Raw genomic sequence first — 27,092 nt, forward strand, 5'->3', positions numbered from 1 at the left:
AAACATCAATGCCAGCATTCAGAGTAACAAGCCCCCATGACTCTTGAGTCATCTTTGAGCTCATGCAGCATGGAGCTCACAGTGGTTCATCTGCTTCTCATGATGTACCTGCAAATTTATCTCAGTGTGAGGCTGCATCTGACTGATCCCAGAACAGACAGCTGCTGTCTGGCTTAGTGGGGTCAGACGGTCCCTCACTAACGCAGCAGAATCATAGAGATAACAACTTGGCATCCTGGAGAGTGAATCGCCAGTTCTAAATACATTCAGCCCACAGGGGAGACAAACGAGAGGGAGTCTATTGTGTTGCCCTGCAGACAGACTCTGAATCAGCCCACAAAGTGTAAATCATGATTCATGTTTCTAAGACTGGGTTTTAACTGAACCTAGAAAACAAATGTCCAAACAGAAATCGATGAAAGCTCCATTCTAAACCACTCTTTTTACAGAGTAAACTTCTGACACATTTTTAAAATATAATAAAAACTAATGTGCTGCCGCTCAGCTTGTCCAAAGCTTAAGAAGAAAGCTTGTTAGCTGAGTCATCCTGGACACCACTCTTTCAAACATACTTTCCCTACCTTAACAATGAGGAACATTCAACCAAGAATAACTCTCTTTTGTTTCTGAGATCAGGAAATGACGACAAAGCTGATGAAGCATAATGTTTTTGTCCTCGTAACTGACCAACACTTGTGTCACACCTGCTGACAGTGGTGGAGTGTTAGCTCAAAACTATACTGTGAAATGTACCAAAGTATAGAAAACTGAAAGATTGGACATAATTCACTTTTATCTTTCTCAAAGGTATTTTTTATTCAGACACAAAAGTAAGCAAAAACGTTTATTAAAAAAAAAGTTTATTTATGAAGTTTATGTTTTTAAGGGCTCTTGTTGCAGTTCCATTAAAGAGGACATGAAGTTTGTTTGGAAGGATACTTTACTAAAACTTTCCTTTTTATACTGTAGAAGGAGTCAGTCTCATCTTTTCCTGTGATATCCTCAATGTTGATGTAATTTGATTCTTTGCATATTTTCACCTTGCACTGCAAAGCCTGGAGAAATTAATTGAAGCGTTAGTAACCTGTTTAAACAGATAAAATCAGCTCCCCACCCACAATTAGATGGAACAGATTATTGGCCTGTTTATTTATAATAAACTTATGGACCTTCCATTGTGAGTGTCAATGCATTGTCCGAGTAGTCTGAACAGAGGCATGACGCTGCTCCTGTCAGTTGTGAAAAGAGGGAGGAGGTAAGAGGAGAGGCGGACAGAAGGGGTCGAGAGCAAGTGGCCACAGTTTGTTTGAGACACTGCACGAGCTCAACATGCACTCTTTAACAGCGTCACGTAGTTTGTTTCTGTTTGTCGTTTGGTCTTTAATACCTCCGTTTATCTTCGAAAACCGGATTTCGAGGGACTCGTCTGACCTGCAGAGGTCCATCATCACCGGTAAACACTTGTGTGCATACTTGAGGTCAGGTGGCCACGAGGGTCTGTATTTTGAAGAGGAGACCTGCAGGAGGAAAATTTGTTTCAACTTGCGCACATTTTTACTGTTAAAAAGACCGAGACCCATATTTTATTTTTTTTAACTTTTAGAATAAATAGGATGCGGCTCCAATATTTTTTAGGCTGAAGACTCAAGTGTGCTTAGCTCTCAATATCTGCCAAAGCACCGACAGAAACATGTCTCTCTCAGCCTGCTATTTTACAAAATATGACAATTTGAATGATTTTCTGCCAAACACAGGAAACTAATATTCACTGAGGACCTGATTCAAGGCAGATCATTAAATATGTGGTACAACGTGTCATATGTAGCTTCTATAGTAATTTAGGAGTAGCCATAGTAGGAGCAGCTCATGGTCAACAGTTTCATGTCTATCAGCTTTAATTTTAATTCATAGACAAATAATCTGCCTTTTACATCAATTTGATGAAATTATCAAATTGCCCAACTGTAGGCTATCAGGGACCTTCATATCTGTGAGCACTGTTTAATGATTAATTGTGAGTAAACCTATTAAGTTTAATTTAATTGTTAATGCATGTACAGCCTATAGGCCTATGTTATACAATAATTGGTACTTAAAATGTGACCGTTTTTAATATACTTAGAAATACAAATATAGGCCTAATACATTATTATAGGTGATGGTCATTATTTTTGAATAAATGTAATCAACAGTGAAATGAATTTATGTAGGCCAGATAAAGTAATAGTTGTTTTTTATTTTTACTCCATGTGATTGTACATCAACCGAAAAGCAGGACTTTCAAATAGTTTTGGTGAATGCTTGTAGACAAAAGTTGTAAAAACTATAGTTATAGTTTTAAGAATATAGTTTAACAGATGTGTAACTCCCAACCATCTTTGACACTCAAACATACTGCCTGCATATTTGCATTGTGTTACCATAGTGACAGTAGAGGAGTTACCCTAACGGATTGTTTCTTGCAGGGCTTGGAGTGAAGGAGCACTTGCAGATTGTTGCTCAGCACAATAGACTGCGAAGCCAGGTCGAACCCATGGCAGCCAACATGCAAAAGATGGTTTGTGGTATCCATTGTCTTCTTCTTCTCTGAATTGTATGCATGCTGTCTCCTTAATGTGAGTTTAAGGAAGTTTGACATCTGTTGTTAACAGTCTGCACTTTTGGGAGGAGAACTGAGGTGGCATATTGTCGACATTGTTGCCCTATGAGTGTCCTGTCTGTAAGTGCAAAAACATGTTTGTCTTGCAGAGACTTACTTGTAGGCTACTGTAGACTCTCTTAATATATATTTTGTGAGATTTTATTCCAAAGTGCTGTTGAACTCTAACGAATGGAGTTCAGATAAACTTATAGCTAACACAGTGCCAAGACCTGTTGTTTTCTATTGAAGTGAACCTCTGTGCGCTCTAAATATGAGATAGTATGACTATAACAAGCTCAGGCTTGTTATTCTTATAATGTCTTACACATTTACAAAAGAGTGTCTTCATAAAAAATGTTTTTGTTGAAGAGTAAAATTCTTTAAAATAAAACAAACTGTCAGACTTCATTGACAAAAACATGTCTTTTATCTGGCAGTGATCACTTCCTTAACCAGTTCGTGGTTTCCAAACTTTTTTTTTTGTCTCATGAACCCATTTTGCCTTCACAAAACTCCGGCGACCCCAGATATCCAAAATGCATACAGCTTTTTACTTTAAAAAAAAAAAAAAAAAGTTTGATATATAAAAAAAAGTTTGATTTTTTTTTTATTGTTTTTCAAGTAAATATTAAAATGTAGAGCACATTTAGGCTTCATCATGTATATTATTGTGGACAGAGGAAGAAAAGCTGGGATGAGGGGTATTTTGTTAACGGAGTCTGATGGGATTTCAGAGAAGTTAAAAAAAAATTATGCCTTTATAAAATGTTGCGAGACACATGAAATAACAACCTGAGCCTGTTGGTGCCAATAAGAATAACTTTTAGTGGAACTACTTTAATTAGGCAATTTCTATTCAAGGGTCACATTTTATGGCTGCAGACTAAATCAATGGAGCAATTCCTTAACCTTAGGCTTTTACTAACCCTCTAAGTCATTGAGACCACAGAATAGGTCAGTATTTAAAAAATACCAGCGTTCTCCTTAAGCCTGTGCTTTCTTCTATAGTTCTGATAGTGTCTATGTGAAACAGTAGACTTACCTCATCATTTTGCTCTGTCGTAGATGAAACTGCCTGCAGCAAATTTAATTAGCTCTGCAAGGTCATGTGAGGGTTGCGCACAAAATCTATTCTTTTACCAGAATAAAATGTAAACAAAGGAACATAGTGATTGTAACTTCTCCTTATACTGTGATAAGAATCAAAAGGATTAAACTGTGCTAAATTTATTCTACATATTGACTCATCTATTTTTAATCCTACTCTCCACAAATCACTCCAACGTAATCCTCCCCTTATCTTATTCCATCTATTTCTTTGCCTTACATATTTTATCTGCATCACAGTCTTACCTGTGTGTGTATATGACCAAGAGGTATAATGATGTATTAAGAAACTTATAATGCGCGAGATGTCCTCTGGCCCTCACATGTTCAGACTGTCACTTTGTCATAGATTACATCCTCAAAGCCACTCGCACAGACTGAGGCCTTTTCTTCGACTGCTCTTCAGCCTCACAGAACTGTTCTTCACCGATAAGGCAGTAATGAGAAAAAGGCAATGTGGATAATCACTCTGTGTTCAAAACTCTGGTATTACAGGTAATTTCCCTGTGAAAGCCCTTAGAGGAAGCTTTGCTGAGCTCAAGAGGCATATTAAAGAGCTTTACTGATAAACGTTAAAAGGCTCAAGGCCTTGGCTGTGTTTGTGACTCTTTGAATGAGGGGTCTTTTTTCCACTGAAGGATGAACCAGTTAGCATTATGATGAGATTGTGCTGCTGAAGTGATTATAGAATAGTCCTTTAAGGCTTTACTTTCAGGGTTAGATAGAATACCAATACTTTAGGAATGAATGATGCTCCTCCCTTTCTCGCCCATCAGATTTTCTTTGAGTTCTTGAGGCTAGGAATTATTAAAAGGTTTTGAAGTCCTTTAAGAGACAGATATCCAAGTTCAGTAATAACTTTTAAGACAGAAATCTCATGTTGTGAGATGACTCTTTTCTTTGAGAACTGTCTGAGCTGCAACGATTCATTGTAATGTTTCTAAGGGGAAGATGAAACGGGAGAGAGAAATGTGGAGCTTTATTGATTTGGCACATTCATCATACAATTTTATAGCAGTTGTCAACAAGGTAACAAAAAGTTGGGATAGAGTTTGAATGAATATATATCTTTCTGAGACATTCAAATCCTGCAGCGGATACATCATGGCATGCTTTAAAATGAAATCCCCCTATATGAACTATTGTCTGATGCCATCTAAGTGTGAGTCCGGCTGACATCAGAGAGTGAACAATGACGGCAGCTCTGTATTTCTACTCCACACACCTATTATTTTTCTCACGTCAGTGTTCTAAACACAAAAAGTTGCACTTTGATAACACTTACCTCATTAGAAATCACGACCTTAAAGAGTTTGAACACTGCCAAGGTGCCCTGTATTTTCTAATGTTACGAACATTACATTTACAGGGATCATTAAGATTTTAAAAACATGGCACTTGTTTCCTTCATAAAACATTTGCAATCTTTTTTTTTTTTCTTAATGAGAAACCTTCATTTTTCATAACAATTTAAATTAGTTTTCTACTGGTATAATGAAGGTTAAACAAAAACAAGATTGATCAAAGTAATAGCTGTTATTCTTCAATGTTGGGTTATTTTCGGTGCTGAGTTCATGGCATCAGATAATATTTGTGGCTCAGTTTGGTACTTTCAATATGTAAGAAAGTGGATATATTTCAAGGCAACAAATAATGTGGTTTTAATAAAGTGCTACACATTAAACACGTTGATGTCTCAGGTAATAGATCATGTGGTATGTTTGCACTAGTACATACAGCAGAGGGACTGTGGACTGTTCAAGTAGGTACCAATCTTTTAATTGTACTAGCTAACACTAAAATCCTACAAAAAGTCTACTTGGTGAAGTGTTTATAATGTAGCACACAGTAAGTGTCAGTCCGTGTTTGTTGGACCTGCCAGGCAGCTTGCCCAAACTGTCTCTGTGACTGTTGCTCACCGGTTGACTCCCTACAAAGGACTTAAGAGGCTGAAGAAAAAGTAATGTAATCTCAGTAATCATGCCAAAAGGTTTTTCTTAACAAAAATCTGTTGAGTAAATGGTAACCCTTATTCCAGATTCATGGAGAAACTACTTTATATACTTTAATATTTAAATGAGTTGACGATGGAAACTTTCATTTAAAAATTCAAGATGTAATGCATAGGTTTTTTTTTAATATCTTTTAATCTCATAAATTATTATTATAGAAAAAATCTAAATTGTTCAGTTTATATTATGTTTGCGAAAACCTTAATTTTACAAAGTAAAATGTTGGAAGAGTTTTTTAAGCCTCTGACAAAACTGTTAACAATAAATATAATCTATAAACAGGAAAGGTCTTGTAGAATTTAGTCAGTTGTCACAAAAATATAACTTCACACCTAATGCTGAGGATACTGCCAAAGAAGGATGAAATATTTTTCTCTTCAGATAGTTTTACTGTAATTATGACATGTGCATGGCTTTTGTTGTGATATTATAAATTATGTTGTCTGTACAGGAGTGGAATGAGAAGTTGGCCTTACTTGCAGAGGAGAAAGCAGCATGGTGTCACCCCAACACCTCCCCTCCACACAACTCACCTGTCAGTCACGTTGGCTGGAACTCACATCTTTCGGCGTACAGTGTCTCATTTTCTGATGTCATCGACTCTTGGTTTGAGGAGAAAGACAATTTTCTCTTGAGTGGGCAATGTAGAGAAAACGCCACCTGTCAACACTACACACAGGTATTAGCACAGCGATTTGGAGTCTTACTTTTACAGATACGTAAGAGATATTGGTTTTGTTTTTCTAAATGCTTGTTCGTTGTGTCTTAACTTTTCTTGTTGTGTAGATGGTGTGGGCCACTTCAAATCAAGTGGGCTGTGCCACCCAGCTGTGTCTGAGAGAAGGCGAACTGAGGGAGATATTTGTTTGTGCATATTATCCTGGGTAACAAAAACACTTGTTCCACAAATGAGTTTGTTTAGTTCAAAGGAATACAGGATGTAAAAAATTTAACTTTTTTCCATAGATTCTTATTTGTACACAAAAACATATGTAGCAGCCCTCAACCAAGACAATGAGGAAGCGTGGAGTTCTCATTTCGAGCACTGTGAAAATAGAAAGACACAAGGCATATAAATCCAAAATTAACATTCAAAAGCAGTGGATTACAATTCATTATAAATATCTAAACATTTTACCATTCATTCCTAAACATTTCACAATGCAACATTTTAGTTTGCACAACATACACATCACGACAGGCCTGATTCAAACACACAAAGCATCACATAACACAACAATATTGCACAACCCCTTATACCAGCGAACCTCACTTTTCATTCATAAATCATTCAATTAACTCCTTCACAGTTTCACAACGCATGCGCTTACCTCGCTCCACTTGCCAAGGGTGCAAACTTTTCTCCATAAATGTCCAAACAAACCTTCATGCTTGTGTCAAAAACAGCCCATAAAACTCTGCTTTAGTGTCACGTTCAGCAACAACAAATTACTGTGGCAAACAAAAAACACTGTTTAAATACCATAAACTGTGCTTTAATTCCTCTGCCTGTGGCTCGCTGTAAGACAAGTTGAATGTGTGCTAAAACGCACTATTCATGTTTCGGGGTGGCGCTACATGCCCGGAAACGAACAACAGGCTCCTTTGGCCACTTACAACATATATTTTAATCTTTTTGGCTGTTGAAAAATTCTAATGAGATTTATAAGTGATCTTCAAAGTCTGTGTACGAAGGGAAAAGTGATTTCAATCTATGTTTTCATTATATCCCCTGAATAACATTTTTAGTGTCAATACTGCTTTCCAGGTAGTCAGTGCTTTTGAAATATGTTTAACATCAATTATTTGTGGAATTGTGAATGACCTTAATCTAAAATCAGGTCCCTCTTCTGTATGAGGCCTTTAAGTGTTTTTCTTTCCTTTTTTTATGCTGGAGGGGTAACTGGAAGGTCAATGGTCGGCTGGTGACGCCCTACAAGACCGGAGTTTACTGCTCTCTCTGCACCTCCTCCATGTCTGGCTGCTTTAGACTGTGGGACCATGTGGGTGGATTATGTGGTAAAACACACACACACACACACACACACACACACACACACACACACACACACACACACACACACACACACACACACACACACACACACACACACACACACACACACACACACACACACACACACACACACACACACACACACACACACACACACACACACACACACACACACACACACACACACACACACACACACACACACACACACACACACACACACACACACACACACACACACACACACACACACACACACACACACACACACACACACACACACACACACACACACACACACACACACACACACACACCCTGAAAAGAACTTGCAGAGAACATTTAGGGAAGTCTGTGTTAGACAAGAGAGGTGCTTTTCATTAAAAGCATTCGATGAACAGTACACATAAAACACTGTATAAGAGGCAGTTTGTACATGTTCATTATCATCCATGAGGACATTTTTGCAAATCTGCCATCGACATCATTAACATTTGTTAACAATCCAAATAAAGTCCAATTACACCATGACAGCAAACATGCACATTTATGATTTCTGCTTATGGATGGTTTATGCTACGTTTGCTTGTGCATGTTTGTTGGTCTGCATGCATATTTATTTATTTTCAGAGATTCCAAAGAATCCGTGTCGTATGAGCTGTGGGCTGAACGGCCATCTCAACATTACATCCTGCAAGTGCTTGTGTGACTCTGGTTTCACTGGACGCCTCTGCCAAGGTAAATGTAGTCATGTCAGGAGAATAAACAGCTATTTCATCTCACCAAAAGGGGTTTTTACCCGTATTTATGATTTGTAATATTTAAAGTGGGGATCCTGATTTCATTCTACTCATCAGTTTTTCAGTTTGGTGCAGTGTGCAGTGTGTACACGGACGTTTCAAAGAAGAAGGATGCTCTTGTTTGTGTGATGTTGGCTATGGTGGAGCTGAGTGTGCAGGTGAGTATAGCGTGCTTCTTTGTGTTCTCATGGACCTCTGGTACATTGTTGTCTTATCAATTGAAAGAAGTGTTTATTGATGCTTACAAAGACAATTTATGTTTTTTTTTCAGTGATGCTGAGTCTGTTATCATGATGAAATAGTTTAGACAAATTGTAGAAGCACCGGTATAGTGATTTGTTAAAGATAGTATTGGCATCTTAAACCATTAGCTGTTTACAGCTTTGTTAAGTACAAATTGATTTGCTGAATGACTTGATTTTAGGTGTTATTAAATACCTTTCAAATAAGCTACAAAATGTTTCCCTTTTAGTTTGTTTGGTTCCTGTCAAATAATCTTCATGGAAGCTGACAGATATGTCCACATTTAAAAATGTCTCTAATAAGAATACAACTAAGTCAAGTTGGGTCATTGAACCTGAGCCATCATGGATGGTTGATGTCAGTTTTCTAGTGTACTTTCAGCCGTTTGTTTCCCTACAGAAAAGGTGCAGTATCCCTTCCACAGCTGTGATGTCATGATAGATGGTGACTGCTTCATGGTGTCTTCAGAAAGTGACACTTACTATGGAGCCAAAAGTCTCTGTCAGGTGAGAGGCAGGTGTGTGTTGCCATCTAAGAAAAGAATTATACTCCACAGCTGTTGCAAATAAAACATCCACATAATATGCAGTATAAATATTGCTTTTCCTCTCTTTTTTAACCCAACAGGGAAAAGAGGGTATTTTAGCTCAAATCCACAATCAGAAGGTTCAGGACATTCTTGCGTTTTACCTCAGTCAGCTGGAGACGAGCAATGAGGTCACCAACACCGACTTTGAGACACGAAACTTCTGGATCGGTATAGATTTTCACCTTTATCACCCCACTGATGTTCAAATGTTTGTGTTTTTATGACACTAGGCAGCACCACCAGATTAGGTGGCAGACGCTGCTGTCGATTTGAGCAGATGTAGTACCAGGTGGAGGCTGAGGCGATGCTGCAGGGATAAAAGCAATGTTTTTGCTCCACAGGTTTGACATACAAGCCTATGAAAGACTCATTTCGCTGGGACACGGGAGAGATCCCCAGATTCAGCAGCTTTGCCTTTGGGCAACCTGACAACCAAGGGTAAGAGGCACATTTACTCACATTAGATACTGCAGAGCACATCATGAGCAGAGAGGGCTCAGTGCAAACACAGATACTGATAAAAAAAATATATCATCTGAAAGGTAGAAAATTACTTTGTTGGTGGGAGCTCCAGGCCGGTATCTTTTTGATCTCTTTTTTTGTAATCAGCAGCTTTGTCTGTCTGTGGATCTGCAATATGTCTAACTTTAAGATCATAGCAAGAGATTATTGTGGTTGTTTCTTATATTTCTTTTCATCTTCAAAATAAAACACAGATTTTACGTAGCACTTTAAATCTTCAAACAGATCAAGTTATGTTTGTATCTAAGACATACTAGAGAAGAGTCAGTTGTGTTGGGTTACAACCACTAGATCTATCTATCTATCTATCTATCTATCTTCTTTTCTCTATTCAGTTTTGGAAACTGTGTGGAGCTGCAGGCCTCAAGTGCCTTTAACTGGAATGACCAGCGCTGCAAAACACAGAACAGATACATCTGCCAGCATGGTAAGGCTTCTTTAAGGGGATGGTGAATCAACTTTTTAAGCCACTTGAAACTTTCTGTTCATAGATTTTTGGCAAAAAAAACGAATAGCTTATCACTGATAGAATTGCTTTTCTCTTTCTGTAAACAAATCTGTATCACCAACACTCCAACATTGGTAATGTTCGTATAGGATACAGTGCTGGTGATATGTGTGCCCTAACTCCTGAAAGAGTGAGTCTAAACGTTCCTTAGCAGGTCTTGATCAGTGTTGAAAGTTGACTGTTTTGCTAAATGTCTACATTTAAACATGTATTAGTTGTAGTCTTTGTAAATGAAATTAGACTTTGTGTCACAACTTGATTAAAAAAACCCAATAATATTAGGGATGACTTAACAGTTCATTTATTTGAAGTTTTTTTTCCTTCTTTTTTTACCTGCTAGAATATAATACGTTCATGTGATGACAGACAGGAGCAGGACACTGAAACATTATTGTGTTACTGTAGTCTACCACTGCATGCAGAGGTATGTTTTTTTCTCAAACTGAGGGTGTTCTGATATTGATGGCCTGCGTATATTTTCAAGGTTATTTTTTGTTTACTGTATTGTATAGTTTATTGGATGCTCTACTGCATCTCTAAATAGAAAGATAAAACTTGGACTTTTAGATATGCATCTGAAGAGTTTTGACTTTGGGAAAAAAAGCAAACATTGAACTGAAGCAAAATAACAGTCAGGTAGTGCGAGAATTCAGTGAGTGAAAGATGAAGGACAACTATGAAAACGACATCTTTGATGAAGCCCGAGTTACAGATTTTTTTCACAACACGTCCAAACACTTGATCATAGTGATTTAACACAAAGTCTAATGAATGTGTGATTTAAGCAGCAAATTATTGAGGTCATAAGATCATTCTGACACAGAATGGAGAATTTTTAGTTACCGATCTTTTTTTTCTGTTTGGCTGCTCTGTTTTGGGAAATGCATCTCAGAGCAGGCCTCTTTGAAATTTTTTTGAGACATGTACCAAAGCTGTTTGGTGTACAAAAACAGATGATAGAAAGAATACTAGTGGAGAGCAGTTTTCTTCAGCAGCAATCGTTTTCTTTAACCTTAAATAAAATTGTTGTCTGAGTCATAAGTTGTTATGCAATGTTTGTGGGTACTTACTGATTAGGAACGGTTGCACACTGAAGTTAAAATGGCTAACACCAGCAACTCAGGTGTAACAACTTCACTAATTCTCTGACATTTTAGAGAGTCAATATTAAATCACAGAAACATCACTCATATGCTTGAAAACATTTTGTATTTTTCTGGGGAGTGCCTTTTGTCTTCAAATTACTACTCAAAATTACTCTCAAACCCAGTGTGCCAAACAATTGTTTTTACAGTCATATTTTACAACCTCGATCACTGTTAATCACTGCAGAGTGGAGGACTAACGACTAATTTCTAATTTGATGAGGAAATCTCTGCGTGTCAGCCCACGCATTTAAAAATGGTATTCAAGTCTTAATGGCACTCAGTGCTTCACCTCACCAGAACCTCAGAATGATCAATAGACGTCAGCTCCTCAAAGTCCGCCAGTGTTTAGACACACACTTACACTGATCAGGAGGAATGAGACAGTCACATTTGCAATGCTTTTTTCTTGTGTGTTTTGAAATAGTTGATGTGTAATGTGTTATTGATCACTCATAGTCTGCTATAAATGTATTCAATGTTGCTACAGTAACAGTTTAACAACAAGCTTGTATTATTGTCCTACTTCACCTTTTGAAAATCTCTAATTGTCCTCTTTTGAGTTATGGCTTGTGCTAAACCGTTAATGTTGAAAAAACCTGAGTTGAAATAATTTTGTGCTATGAAGAAGAACTGCCATCAATTTTCCTAGCATTCCTGTCAACAAAAAGCTCAGTTTCTGACTGAAATGCATAAATCCAGCTGATTAAAAGCATGCAGAGGGCTCCATCCCATCACAGCTCTAACTGTTTTGTGTTAATTACCAATAAAATGATAAGTGGATATCACACAGCCTGAAGTAATGCTTCTACAGTATTGTGCATGTGCGTGTGTTTGCCCATACAGTATATTTGTATGTGCAGTGTTATTTTTGCATTTAATGTTGTAAAGTCTCAGATTCTCAGTTGCTATTGAGCGGGATTTGTAGGATGAATGAGGATTTATGTGCATACAATTTATCAACACAAAGCTGTTTTTCCAGTTTGTTTCTTTTAGTGCTCAACATGCACATTTCCAACTAAAGAAAGGTCAATAAATGTGTTTGATTTCACTCCCCAGCTGCAGAGCACATTGCCAAGTGGGATGATTCCAGGTGACCTGCATTTGTGAGGGAATGAAACCTGATGTTCAGGAGTGTGTTACTGTATGGTTTGATTGGAATATTGCCACTCTTTTATCTTTTTATAGAAGATAAACCACTGTAGTTAAGATGTACTGTATATACTGTACATTTTTGATGTTCATTGAAACTATTTAATCATTAACTGTTATGGTTACATTGATTTATTCTTTTTATATACAGCATATCCTCCAAAGCTGCCATTCCCTGCCACACACCTTTTTTTATGTTCTCTCTTGTCTGACCTCTGGCCTCATTTGACCTCAGATCATTAAAGCCCAGATTGTCTGTGATTGTCTTTTCTGTGTATGAACTGTGGTGCACCTAAGAATAGGTGAACTACTGTCAGCAGTAACTTGCCACTTGAGGATTGAGGATGTTTAACTTTGAAAAAAGTGTTCAGCTAATTCAAATGACAGTGTGGTAACACTGGTGGTAAACATTACTTAACTCTGTTTTAAGATTTAAAAGCCATGCTGTCTAGCATACAGGCTATAGAAAACTAACTTTGATGACCCCCCTGACTTATCATGTACAGAAGTGCAACCATGAATTTGACGTGTCTAAATAAATATTTGATGTGATCTGAAAATCAGATTACTAATGATCACTTTAAATAATCTAGTGGTGATCTCTTAACTTTTCATCATTTGTAAAGGTGCAGGTGTACGTCACTTCGGTTTTGGGGGGGGGGGGTTTGCACGGATGGTTACATTTAGAAAAGGTCAATGACTGTGAAATGGCAGCCCTCAGGTCCAACACCATGCTGTCCTCTGAATAAACAGAGGAAACCCCTGCCAGGTGGTAGATGATGATACACTCAGAGGGGAGAAAGGGATAAAGGCTGCAGATAATGGGGTCAGTTGCAGTAAAATGGTGCAAATGAATTAAACAGGGTGTGTGTCACAGGGTGAAACGTTTTAAAACAGGAGGAGCACTGTGTCTTTGTGCTCCACTGAGCTTCCTCTCAACTTTTACTTTTAAATGTTTTTTTAGTTCTCAATGCAAATACGCACATCAGCTAAAAACCAAGTGTCACTTTTACCTGTCTGACACAGCCTGCTCCTTCACTGAGAATGTTCATGATTCAGGGGCAATCAGGGGACATGGCTGAGAGCTGTGTGTCCAGGGCCAGGTAATAATCCTCATGATAATCACAGTCCAAAAAGCAGGACAATAGTCGAGGAGCCAGTAGAATAAGTAAACGTCTCAGGATGCACTCAAAGTAAATGATAAATAAGGGAAGTCTATAATCCACCTTAATAAACAGCTGAACAATGTAGAAAACTCACTTTGATGTGCGATTGCAGGGAAACACCAAGGGGCAAAGAGGAGATGGGGAACAGGCAGAATTTGTAGTCAGGTAACAAGGCAGGCAGGTCAGGGGCAGGCAGGGTCCGCAACATAGAATCAGTCCAGGAATGAGTGCTGGAAAGTCTTGTATTGAATTACAAAGAACGATCTGACAGTGTCTGCAGGAGAAGCTTTGAGGCTGGCCTGATTGTGAGGCAGCTTGTGTGCACAGGTGAGTTGAGTTGGCTGATTAGGCAGGTATGGTGGAGCAGAGGCAGGTGTGAGAAGTAAGTGAAGACAGGTGAGGGGCTAAACCATGACAACAGATCGTCTCAGGCAAACAGGAAGAGTGAATGGGGACAACATGCGCCAAAGGAAGGAATGTTCCAGGTTTAACCGAGGGCTGACCGTCAAGACTCCAAAAGGTATGTAGAGAACCTACAGTGTGCAGAATATGTTGTGAGTGAGAATTACAAGCAGTGCATCATGTTTGAGTTGGCAAGAGAATAATTCATTTTGACCCAGATGTCCGCAAATATGCAGCTACAATTGATGTGCTTGTGTTTTTGCAATTCTTGAGAACAAAGTAAAAAAATAATAATTATAAAACTCATGCACACTTGGCAGTTAACTTTTGTTTAAAGTGTAAAACCCAAGCACACACACAGTGCTGTTCTGCACTGCTGGCTCGGTTACACATTGCTCGTAGCTTCACATTGGATGTAAATTTACGCAATATTTTGTAAACAGAATTTACCACAAGCTGATGAGTGACAGGAGTTTCCTTACAGGTTGCACAGCAGGAACAAAATGGATGTCAGCCGCTTCCCTAAAGTTGAAAAAAAAACAAAAAACCTCAAATTATTTTGATTACCATGATAATGTGTCAGCTTCAAGTAACAATGTTCAGGATGACACAATAACTGGGCGGTGGTGTTGGGGGTGTGACATAGAGTACCTTTTAATATGATGTATTTTGTTTAAATTACAGTAAACGTGGAATTTATATCTGATGTGTTTTTCTTCTAAATTAGTTTCTGCAACAAATTTAATCTGCTTAATTTTTCAATGACTTGCATTTCAAAAATTCCCACTCGATATTCCTTTATTTGTAGGAGTTCACCAGTTGTACTTCAACAGATATTCTGTTATTTATGCGACTTTGAAACAGAATCAGCTTTGTTTTAGTAATGTTTATGTACAGTTGCTCGCTTGTGTCTGTGTGTGGATAAATTGAGCAGATCTAAGTTGTTTGTTGCAAAAGCTAAATTAATTTAGAGGGAAAACACATTTGACATGAATACAAACTTATTATAATGGTGGTTTGGGACCCAAAATTGGGTTGTGGAGCTTTTTTCAAATGCTGTCCATAAATAAAACAGATTAATTGAAAAGTAAAATAAATTTGGGTTGCGATTTTCCACTAGTTTTTTCCCCTCACTATCATGTAATGTCTTGTAGTTTTCGCTTACCAGTGTAAAATTCAGGAATGCTACAAGGAGTATGCTGTTTGCCACTGTTTTTTTATCCTGGCCTGCAAAAAACCCCAATACCTGGCTCTCTGAGGTTTTGGCACCCCGTTGCCAGCTATCAGAGACATCAAATCAGCGTCTTGACAGAATGAAGGGGCTGTATGACATTGTAATTCAGAGCAAGAATGGTCTGTTATATATTTAAAAGTATTATATTTGATGTCTTTTTCCCTTGCCACAGATAAATCTGTGGGCTGGACAGCAGGGTGCTTAATCTGTGGAGTTTTGGGGACATTTTCTTCCTGTCAAGTTCCATCAGGACTTTCTGTACAAACTCAAAGGTCTTTTGGAGTGTTTTTGGATTCTTCAGATTCAGTGCACAAATCAGACCAAACAACATGGCAAAAGCCTGGAACTGAGTGCTGAGTGCTGTCACTCAGGACTGTTGATCCTTCGATGACAATTTTGATGTCTTTGGGTTGATGGAAAGGATCCTCTTTCATAATGATGAAACTTTCCAGGGTCGACTGCTCCAGGTCTTCAGCCTCAATGTTCTGCATATTTTTTGCAAAAAATCAGTATGTTAGAAATACAGCTTAAGGATTTGGAAAAACTGTGGGACTGCAAATATAGTGGACAATATTGTAACTTTTATGACTGCAATAAAATAAATGGTGTTAATAGTCTATATGCTTAGTCATTGAAGGACACACAGTATAACTGCTGTTTTTTAAATGTATTTCTCTTCTAAAACCATACAAATATTAAGCAAGCACATTCTAAATGATAAAAATACAAATGAAAAGGAAAAGCTTCAAAAGTACTGTTTTATTCCCTTAAAAAACAACTTGTATAAATATATATATATATATATATATATATATATATATATATATATATATATATATATTTTTTTTTTCCTCAACTCCACAAAAGTGACAAGACAATAGCATGGGGAAATCTCCTCTAACTTTAAAAGAATGTGAAATGTTATGATCCAGTAGATGTCGCCCTTGAGCACCAGCATGAAACCAAAACTTGAGCTGCATTGTTGCGCTAGTGTAAAGGGTTGAAGAAAAGTGTACATAATTAAGTACTAATTTAAGTAAGTATTGTTTTAAGCTAAAATGAAAATAAAGATGGTTTTATCCCTCCCAAACTTCACACCTATGTGTTAGGTGTGGCAAAGCATTCTGGGAGTACCTGCAAAGGCATGCTGGGAATAAGAGTCTTTTGTCATAGTTCTCCAAAGGGACACAGTCTGAACTTTGTCATCCTGGCTGGACCCAACGTCAGTAAGAATATAATGTTTGAAGTCGAGTATTTTTACAGTTACCTGTGTGAGAAATAGAGGAGAAATATACCTCAAGAAGAAGGTGTCAGGAGAAGAGTTAAGCCAAAAAAAGATACTAAGGACAAAGTGGAATGTGAAGAAACAAGTAACAAGAAAGAAGAAGGTTTCTTCATACCAGCATGCTAGCTTTACACTAGCATGTTGGGCTAGCGCACCTGGTGCTTATGCATGGTTACAGAACGGTTGTGTTTAATTAGTGTAATAAGAGAATAAATCCTGCAGCCGAGCTGAACACAGCTAAACTTTATTGCCACTTTGTATTTTCATAAAGGTTTAAGAAACTCTCCTCCCTGGCACCCCTAGGCCAGGTCGGGGGAGCAACACTAGCAAGCTAGGAATAGCAGGCTAATGGTAGTGCCCTTTAGTTTTGCACTTCGGCAACCTTCTTACCTGTGATATGTGAATTACATTTACATTATTATTACAATTACATTATTATTATGTGTTGTGAAGATGTCTAGAATGCAAGTCAGTCGCGTGTGGCCTGAACTGTGCATAAATTGTTTCCGACAAAGTCTTCTAAAGTACCAAGGACCATTTCTCTAAAATCTGACTTTCATTATTTAGTCTTTCTTTAATTCTCTGCTTAATCTCTTAAATGTATGCAATGTAAATGCTCTATTTCGACCAACAATACTGACGGAATGACTTCACACATCACACCTCTGTTAAATCATTTTGCAAAAGAGGCCTAACAGGCTTTAGAGATATGGATGGTCAAGCAGCACATGCACTTGGCAGACTGTCAAGCTAGAAAAGAATCAAAACCAGTTAGATGTGAGCTGAACAGACGCATACAGTGTCTTACAACCCAACAGTTTCTGCAGATGGCTGTTCACCATTAGTCTGTTTTTGCTCTAGGTTTCTGCCTGTGAAAGACTTAATGTGCTTGCCACTGCAACTTTGCTAAATGTTGCTTATTGCTTGTTAATGTTGTATTCTCAGTCTGTACATGTGTGAGAACATTTTTGAGATCCTGATATTTTTAACCATTAAAGGTAAAACTATTTGTTCAATTTTGCCATGGGAAATGGAATGAAAATAAATTACCAGGGTGCTCTGAATTTCCTCATCTGACATCGACCAAGTGACCATACTTACTGGCAGTAAAATTTTCTATAGACAGTCTTCTTTCTGGTGGTCTTGTTTGCTTTTCTAGGACATAAAGAAGCATCAGTAAAAAAAAAAAATCAAGTTTGTTTTAACAACAGATAAAACTTCTCGCTCAGGTTTGAAATAGACAAACATTTGGAAATACATTTGCCGTCTTAAATAAACTTTTTTGCTGATGTGCTGGTTCATACCTTAACAAAGACCTAAAAGTGTGTGTCTGTGTGCACAGCGAGTAGGTGTGTGAATCTTTGTGATGCTACGTGGCTTCCTGCTGGTCTCATGGTGCCCCCTGATAAGCTGGTACTGCAGAGGGCTTCAGAATGGTGCTTGTGGCAGTGGAATTAGCTTCCATTGTTATGATAATGACAGTGATACTCTTGCCCCATCCCTGACTCAGACCAGCCATTGTATGGGAACAGGAATGCAATTTCTTCTGCAGCAGCATTGGAAAATCCTGTGAGAGTGAATGGTCCCTAAATGACTCTCCATTCAAGCGAGGCTGCGGGGCCAGCAGCCAATTAAAGTGGGAGCAGCAGCACATCACCATCCTGAAGACCTTAAGCTGTCTCTAAACACACACATTAAGCAATACAAAAACACACGTACACACTCCCATTAGTCACTGTATTTTCCTTTTACAAAGAACATCTAATCCCCTAAACTATCTTTCTCCTTACAGCTCTAATTCTTCGGGGAGCACAGGCAGTTTGTACCATGTAACAAAAAAGCTTTATTCAGCACAATGCATACACAGTCTTAGGAACACAAGTTATTGATTTGAAAAAGCATAAATATTGGAGATAGGAGACAAGAGTTCCCATGCAGGGTACAGCCTCTCTTCTACACCATCCTCCCTGGGTAAACTCTCTTCTGGTGGTTGCTGTATGGGACAGTCTCCCCTGAGTGTTTATCTGGACAGCTAGAGTCACGATGTGAGGTCAAGGGTTTCAAAAGGGCTCAAGCTACAGAGTTGTGAATAAGTGGGTGTGAGCTTTGAGAGCTGAGAAGAGGCTCATCAAACCAGATACATTTGTTTTAGTCATCAACACTAATAATGTGTCACGACAGCATAATGACAAAAAAGTACAAATTTGAAGCTTATAAGAATGTTTTCAATGCAATAGAGCACATTATGTACGAAAACCTACTTTGTGAATTCTAAAAAAAATGTTATTGCATCAATTACACTTATTGACCTAGACCTGTGAATGACTATTGAATTATTACTTCTTGATTTCCTTTTTTGTAACTCACCAATTGTGTGTACCCTCAAGTAAAGTGATGCACGATACTGATGTCACTTCACAATTCTGAAATGTCTGCTGTTTGCGCAGAGAGCTGAGAAGCTGGCTGGGACATTTGAGATACAGATCTGTTTTTGCCAAACATGGCTGGTGCTCTGTACATTAGCCACTGCACCAATCAGTTGTTTAAACTGCTTATGAAGATTTTTATTGGCTTCAGTGAGACAACCCATAACTAAACATAAGGTTGGCTTTTAGCAGTTTGTTGGCTTGCTTTAATGTTAAATAAACATTTTAAGGGAGCAACAGACACACATTAGAAAATATCCATCAATTGATTTTACATGACTGGGATTTAGATAAATGCTCTCATCAGACTGCAGTATTTGTTTATAGTGTAAATGGAGCTCTTATGTGTTGAAGCATCTTGTCATAGTCAAAGGCTGCAATCAGTCTCCAATTATCGCTCTTTACATCTCAATGAGGGAATCCAGCTGCACTGTGGGATGATGATACAGAAGGAGTATGTGAGGAGGAGGACGTAACATGAATGAAATTACAAGGGGGTTTCTAATCATCTGAACAAATGAAGCAAGGATTGCACGAAGTACCCACTCCATGTCTCCACCTGCTTCTGTCGTCCGTTTATTGGAAATATAGGACATTTTCATCACTGCCATGTCCCTTGTAGTGGTTAGGGTCCTTGAAAGTGAATATCATGAAAGGAAATCACAGAGCCCATTTCATGCGAGTTAGATTGAATTATCATAATTAAATTTGATAATTTAAGTCAGTTTTGCACCTCTAGTGTTTAAAAAACTAAAATGGACAATGACATGTATGGGTTTACTGAAAAGAAACACAAAAACAAACGTATCACAGTTTCAGATATGAAAAGAGTTACATATTACATAAACTAATATTTGGTCTGCTCAGAGGACTGCTGTGATTATTCTGCCCGTCCTCAATCACCATTAAACCATTATTTCAGTTTTTTATCTACACATTCTCCCTCTCTCTCTCTGGCTGTGTCTCTTGCTTTGTCTTTTTCATTTTCTCTTTTCGCCGCAGACAGTATTGAGCAGTCCACAGCATTTGGATGCAAGATGAACTTTGATAAGATTTAATGAGAACGCAGCATTGTACGGGCAAAGAATGGATCACGCTGCACTCAAGAGCCTCCTCACCAGGAAATGGACCGTAAAGAGCGTCAGACTCGCTCAGCGTTTGGAGGAGGAGGCGAAGAGAGTCAGATGAAGACAAAAGAAGAAGCCAATGAAGACAAAGGAAATAAATCACAAAAGAAAATGAGGAAAATAAATGAACAAATTATGTACACGGCACGGGGATGTAGGGTAAAGTATGTCATAATAAAATATAATTATTGTAATTTATGGAACATAACATTTCCTGTGCTTAGCAACTCTATGTCTTGCTATGTAGATCGGGCATGCCTTGAACCTTCTTTTTACTTCTCCTGCTGCTTTAAAAAAAAAAAATCAACTGAACTGAGGCTGAAAAACATGCAATAGAACTCATAGAATGAAAAGTATTTTCTCAGTTGTATAGTTTTACAAAAAATTTGGGTTGCGTTGGCGGTGGTTCCAGAGGTTGTTCAGTCTAGAACCATTGCCTTAAACAACCCTATCTTCAAAAAATCTAAACTATCCCTTTAACTAAAATCAATGAAGTTAATGAGAAGATGACAGAATTACAGATGCAGAATTACATCCCATTGTCTCCTGAAAAGTGTATGTGCTTATAAGTTTGGTCACGCTTTTCTTGTTTATGCTAACAAAATGGTTCTCTTTGCATCCTGTCTGCCTACAGCAACACCTCTGAATTTAATTCCTGCTGAAAGATTTTATGAGCAATATTTAAAGCTCCTAATTTGTGATTATAAAATCATAGCCGCTGAAACAGCTGGCTGTTTCAATACTTCAAATTATGTATATGAATTTGCTGAAAATCAAATTTTAAAAAAAAGTGTAAAATATTTTCAATTAGAATTCACAAAGACATTCTCTATTTCAAGCTTATAAACTAAAATGACTGTGCCCAGAAAAAATCCTACCATAATGGAGCTGTCTTTGCACATGTTTCATAAAGAATTTCCTCTATTTATTCCCTGAGTTACTTACCATGTTTTTTTCTACAGAGCACTAAGAAAGCATTTTTTACAAATAGGCACTTAGATGGCTCATCATTAGATTATTTAATTTATATGGGGTACTGCAATGCAGTTTTTGTACAAGGTGTGATAAGGTTACAAATTTCCCGTTATAACGTGGCAGTGTAGACAGTGCAAAACAGAAAAAGTGGATATTCGACTTTTTCTTCAAAACTTGCCTGTGGCCAAAACATTTGAACAACTCTCCTCCAGAAAAGCCCCTTTGGAGGAGGGCCTCTGGGAGATGACTGAGTTATTGCAAATTTTATTAGGCATTTTAAACTGATTTGCATTGCTAGTCTCTCATCGCTTATCTGATGTTATTTAGCATTTGGAGCTAAATTGTAAGAAACTGCAGCCAAACAAATTTCCTTACATATTTTGACTTATCTACAATAGGACCATTGGACTTTAATGTAGACAATTGTGTAACATAGTGGCAGGAGAATGTAAAGAGATGAGGACTGAAGAGCATCCAACAAAAGGAAATATCTTAGAGCATTATAGGAATGGCCCGAAGGCATTGTAGTATATACACATAAGACATGTACAGACTACATGTAAAGCAGCTGACGTGTTGAATGAAATGAGAAGGGCGTCCAACAGCAAAAGAGGAGAAAAATGAGTGTACAGAAACATCTTGAGAACACTGCTAATAAATGAATAAATAAAAAAGGGGAGAGAGGAGAGGGCTGCTCAAGGATGTCATATCTTAATTGAAAATGACAGCTTCAATTAAAAATGTAATCATTTTGTCCCTTTTCTAATTAAAAGCGAAACGACTGATAGTTTGAGTCATTAACTTCAAAGAGTGATGCAGCCTGACAGAGTGGGGGAAGTGTTTCATTTGCTGAGTGGAGAAGACGCAGGCAGATGAGAATAGGCACAGATCTCTTGGTCAGTGAAAGAGTTGTTAAATGATAATAACCAGGAAGCAGCAGGTTATTCAGCATTGTATTAAAGGTTGTTAAGCTTGACAAAAAGAAAAAAAAAACATTTTCAGCAGTAAGTGAAAGTAAGCAGCCTTATTTGATCATTAGGCTACGTCTATTCTGATCTAACCAAACCCACAGTGACACAAAATGTCCCCACTGCTTCGATGCTTATTACCCGAGTCAAACATTTTATTTTGACACAAGGCCATTTAAGTTCAAGCCCATAGTTTAAGTTGGTTACTATTTTATAATTGCTTAATACTTTCAAGACAGCATGTTATCCAACATGAAATACTTTAACCACAGCTCTTTTATAAGAGGAACATTTTGAGAAAGTCTTTTTTAGAAGTCCTGGAAAGCCTTGAGCATTATACAGTATACACAAAGAGGAAAATGCAACAATCCTTACAATCCCACAAATGACTGTTGGCAAGCAGTAAAAAGTAAAATAATGAAATTACTTTCATGAGGAAAATTTTCCTTGTCTGTAAAAAGCCCACAACTAGATGTGAGTAAGCTGGCTTTTTTTGCCTACAGGAGACAAATCCAAAAGTTTTAAATTCGTCAACTGACTCCTTTTTTGTCTCAGAAATATGTTATATCTGGCCTTGTCCTTCAAAGTTGGCTGTGGCTGTGACTAATGAAGTTACTGCAAGTAAGAAAAAATGCTTGGCTGACATTAGCTTACGTGACTTTTAAATGGTATGCTAGCACTAGAACACTTACAGGCTATACTTATGTTGGCTTCCATAAAAATCCTGTGCTATGAAGGATAAAAGTTGCTGTTTAATCCTTTTCATAAATGTTGTTAATAGAAATCTGACTCATCTAAATAATTACCTCAAATCTCTGTGCATTCTTTTGATGGGATGAGAGGAATGACTGAAGATGTCTCTTTCAGGTTAACAGACTTTATTAACCCGATGAATCAAGAATACAAGTTACAGAGTCTCTGGGTTCAACACTACGTGTCCCTGACGACAGACAGATACCTGATCAGTTCGTGAAGTCTGAGCCCCGACTATCTTTACCTGAACCCTTTTATTCACTAGATAGAGAATATCTAACCAAATTATGCATTTGAGAATGTGCGGTTTCCTTCCTCCAATTGGGCAGCTTTCCAAATTATGCACCTCCTGATGTTTGGTTCCGCTTCTCTCATTGGTGCATCATTCTCCCGAATCCTTTGTCCAATTTGTAGGGGAAGACACGTCCTACCTGTTTCTTATCACAACCTGACATCTAGTCTAGTAACTAATTCCTTTTAAGCAGAAAACCATTTAAGTAATTAACTATCAAGGCTCATTGAACCTATATAAAAGTGGGTAAGCGATTAACTGTTCAGTGCTTTAAACTAAACCTATGTTTGAATTGGTGAGTGATTGGCAGTGAAGGGCCACATCAAACACATGTTGGAATGTGCACTCACTCTTGCAAGCCCTCTTCACACAAAACACCTTTATATGCTGAAAAGTCTGACAATTTTATCAAGACACACAAACCTAGAATAAAACATGATAAAATAACTGAGATGATGTAAATGTAAACAAACATCATTCAAACTGTAGATATCAAACCATTCCTTTGGACTGGGTGATGAAACTTTATTGCAGTGAACACATTGATTGTAAGTAGAAAAAGGCCTAATATTCTATCAGCTACCAACCTGTTACTTGCTGATACATAGGCTACTGTTACCTTTCCTCGTCAGCTTCGTCGTCCCTAACCATAGTACAGGACAGCTGCTTGGCTCATTTTGGGCTGGTAACAAACAGTCTATTTATTCCAGCAACCCCTGAGAAGGGAAAGCTCCTTATTTGTTGTCTGAAAAGGAGCCTCCCATGATACAAAAATCTTAATTTTGCTTCATCAGAGGCTGCTTTGGTTAGCAAGGGTGACACTACATCACAAGTTCCTCATATTTTGGAACACTAAAGCTACAGACCTATTACTGATCATTGGGCAGGACCTGTCTCCCAGAATCAAAACTTAACATCCTCCATCTAGCATGGAAGCTATGCTTGACTGTCAGGCTTTATGGAGAAAGCTGATACTCCAGAATGGTTAAAAAGTATTTTTCAACTTCAAGCTTATATGGATGAAGTGGATTTTGAAGGTATTGTGCGTGAATGTTGAACCATTTTCTGCCAGGATTTTTCAAGATCCCATTTCCTTCTGGAAGACATCTCAGAATCAGTTGAGGAAACCATTAGACCATTAGCTTACAAAATGTTGCTATGAGGTGAAAGGGGAAAAAAGACTGACTGACCTTTTTCTAAGCAGCTTGTGCTGGAATCACTTTTTAATACAATAAAATAAAAACTACAGTGCATTATGTATGTTCTGAACCAAAGAGTAAACGGATTTCAGTTGGAAATTAAACCTGATGGACATGTAGCTAAAAAAGGGACACATGTCCTCACAAGATAAAAGAGGCCATTGAAATGCTTGATAATGTTGTTTGATATTGGCTGAAATGTTTCACAGAAAACTGTTACCAAGTTTGGCCAATCCAAATGCTTGGGTAAATGAAACGTCATTTGTGTTAGTATATGAGTACTTCTAGTCACTTTAATGACTTAAATTGTCTAGTTTATAGTTACTAGTTTGTATTCAATTTTTTTTTAAATTCCTTTCAGATAATCTAGCAGACTTCAATATTCGGACTTTCCCTCAAAATGATAATATACATATTAAATATTCAGCATTTCGAGTCAGGAGCTGTATCTTTAAAATAGTATATTGCATATGTATAATGACACTATTCTTTGCAAAATAAGTGCAACTTAATCAGTGCCAATTAATACATTTTGGCTAAGTATTTATATAGATGATGATTTGGCTGTGAAATTTTATTAAACTCTCTCTCTCTATCTATATATATATGAACAATTATTATTGAATATCTTTAATCATCCGACTCATTTTCTTGTTCTTTGTAGAGTTTGATTCTTTGAGGTATTCTTTTGTGTTTGCTTCGCTTCGGATTTCTGTTGGATGAAAAAGAAACGACTGGTTAGTTATTGGGTTTTTTCCGTCTCAGCTGGGCAGTCTGAGTGAACAAGGCTGTCCCTGACACGGAGAGATAGGGCTGTGGGGGATGATGAATGGGGCTGTTTGAGAATGCTACTCAGATCAGCCGCTCTCTCTATTGTGTCTGTCTCATTGCATGAAGCAGGGAAAGAGGTGTTAATACAAAGTTAACTGAGTTCTACACTCAATCTATCAGCATAATTGAATCTTTATAATTGCTGTTCAGAGGTTGGCCAATTATAAATTGGATTATCCTCTGAGGAACCTGCTCTGTACCTTGTCAAGTCGTCTTTGTTCGATACCACAGAAGTTTGAAAAGGACATACAGGTGGCCTAAGTGAGTTTTGTATCCTAATACTCGATAAAGACAGATACATGTCTAAAAGCCAGTTCAAACTGGACGAGGCACAGTTCACAACTTCAAATTTTATCTTTTCATTATTAAGCATTCTCCATTTTTAAGAAAAAGAATTGATAAAGAAATACATTGAACAGAAGTTTGCGCAAAATTAAAAACCACAGACAGTCTCCATTATTTAAAGAACGTTTATTAAATATGAGGCGTTTTTGACTGCATGGGAACCAAAAGCCAAGCATAGTGAATGAGGGGCTGTGTCGCTGGCCACAGGCCTCTTATCATCAGATATGCCAAATCACGCTGCTGCTAAAGTTACCTGATGCTCAAAAATGGTGGAAACTCTCACTGCCTGGGCACTCTTACACTGAAGGAGCACTAACTGATTTTCACCACTGATCACACATCCAAGTACCAACACACACACACACACACACACACACAAGCAAGGATGTACAAGCATCAAAACACATGCGGGAACACAAAACATGCACACACTGGATCAGATCTGGACTGTAGCCTGCTGTCCAATTGAGTTTGCAGGTCCAGTAGCAGAACATAATGAGGTTTTCACACTGAGACACTCCAGCCAGAGAGTGGTGGTTAAGGGCGGGTAAGGGGGAGTTAGTGGGTGTGACAGCGAGAGAGAAGTGGAAGGAAAGAGAAAAGGCACTCGATGATAATGTATGAGCTGTCTGCAGTGCTCTATGTTGGGGGAAAAGAGTGCAGTGTAGCATTAAAAAAGAAGATTATCATGTCAAGATACAGTAATACCTCGGTGAACACTGATTTTCATCGTTACTGGTGCTTTGCCCAACCTGTCTGGGTGTGAACACAAAGAAGGGATAACCAGGAGAGGAGGGATTTAGGGGAATGTAATTGCTTCACGTCATGTCATAATAATTGACACATTAACTCAAATCAAGAATCAACAGCTAAAGGTTCTCTTTGTGTTTCACAGTCATCTTTTATAATTTACATTCCCATAGTTATCAATAAAAAAGTTCAATAAACCTAGCAGTGTCTTCGGATTGATACTTAAGGCAACTAGCCTTCCCCAAAGTTCCATAATCTTGGAAGGATCGGTTCCTATTAAAAAGTTGAAACTGAAAATGAAAACTGCAATTTTATGTGTGCACACATTTTAGATAGATAGATAGATAGATAGATAGATAGATAGATAGATAGATAGATAGATAGATAGATAGATAGATAGATACTTTATTGATCCCGAGGGAAATTCCGAGGGAAATTCAGGTTGTCTGACTTTCGACTTTCGACTTCCGACTTTCGAAGATCCATCATGTAACCAATAAAAAAAGAGAACCTTTATATTACAATTCAGTTTCCATGTAGGAAACTGAAGTGTAAAATTGGAAGATCATACACCATACAACAAGTATTGTTTTAGTCATTACT

General features: G+C 37.8%; 1 protein-coding gene across 1 annotated transcript; it reads left to right on the plus strand.

The window, feature by feature from the left end:
• The first annotated feature begins 1,286 nt into the window (after positions 1-1,286).
• On the plus strand, positions 1,287-13,257 carry LOC306821500 (C-type lectin domain family 18 member A-like). Its single transcript, XM_079339966.1, has 12 exons — positions 1,287-1,453; positions 2,466-2,557; positions 6,212-6,439; positions 6,547-6,644; positions 7,658-7,779; positions 8,408-8,515; positions 8,643-8,735; positions 9,220-9,326; positions 9,448-9,577; positions 9,751-9,847; positions 10,267-10,358; positions 12,644-13,257. The coding sequence occupies exons 1-12, from the start codon at positions 1,330-1,332 to the stop codon at positions 12,679-12,681; spliced, it is 1,329 nt and encodes a 442-aa protein (XP_079196092.1). The 5' UTR covers positions 1,287-1,329; the 3' UTR covers positions 12,682-13,257.
• The last annotated feature ends 13,835 nt before the right edge of the window (positions 13,258-27,092 follow it).

The sequence above is a fragment of the Symphodus melops genome, assembly GCF_947650265.1.
Source record: "Symphodus melops genome assembly, chromosome: 3".
NCBI classification, from domain to species: Eukaryota; Metazoa; Chordata; class Actinopteri; order Labriformes; family Labridae; genus Symphodus; species Symphodus melops.

Bases quoted from the DNA above. Each gene is read 5' to 3' on its own strand.
- LOC306821500 (XM_079339966.1), top strand. From the start codon at position 1,330: ATGCACTCTTTAACAGCGTCACGTAGTTTGTTTCTGTTTGTCGTTTGG. The intron at 7,780-8,407 runs GTAAAACACACA...ATTTATTTTCAG, and splicing joins CCATGTGGGTGGATTATGTG to AGATTCCAAAGAATCCGTGT. The intron at 8,736-9,219 runs GTGAGTATAGCG...GTTTCCCTACAG, and splicing joins TGGTGGAGCTGAGTGTGCAG to AAAAGGTGCAGTATCCCTTC.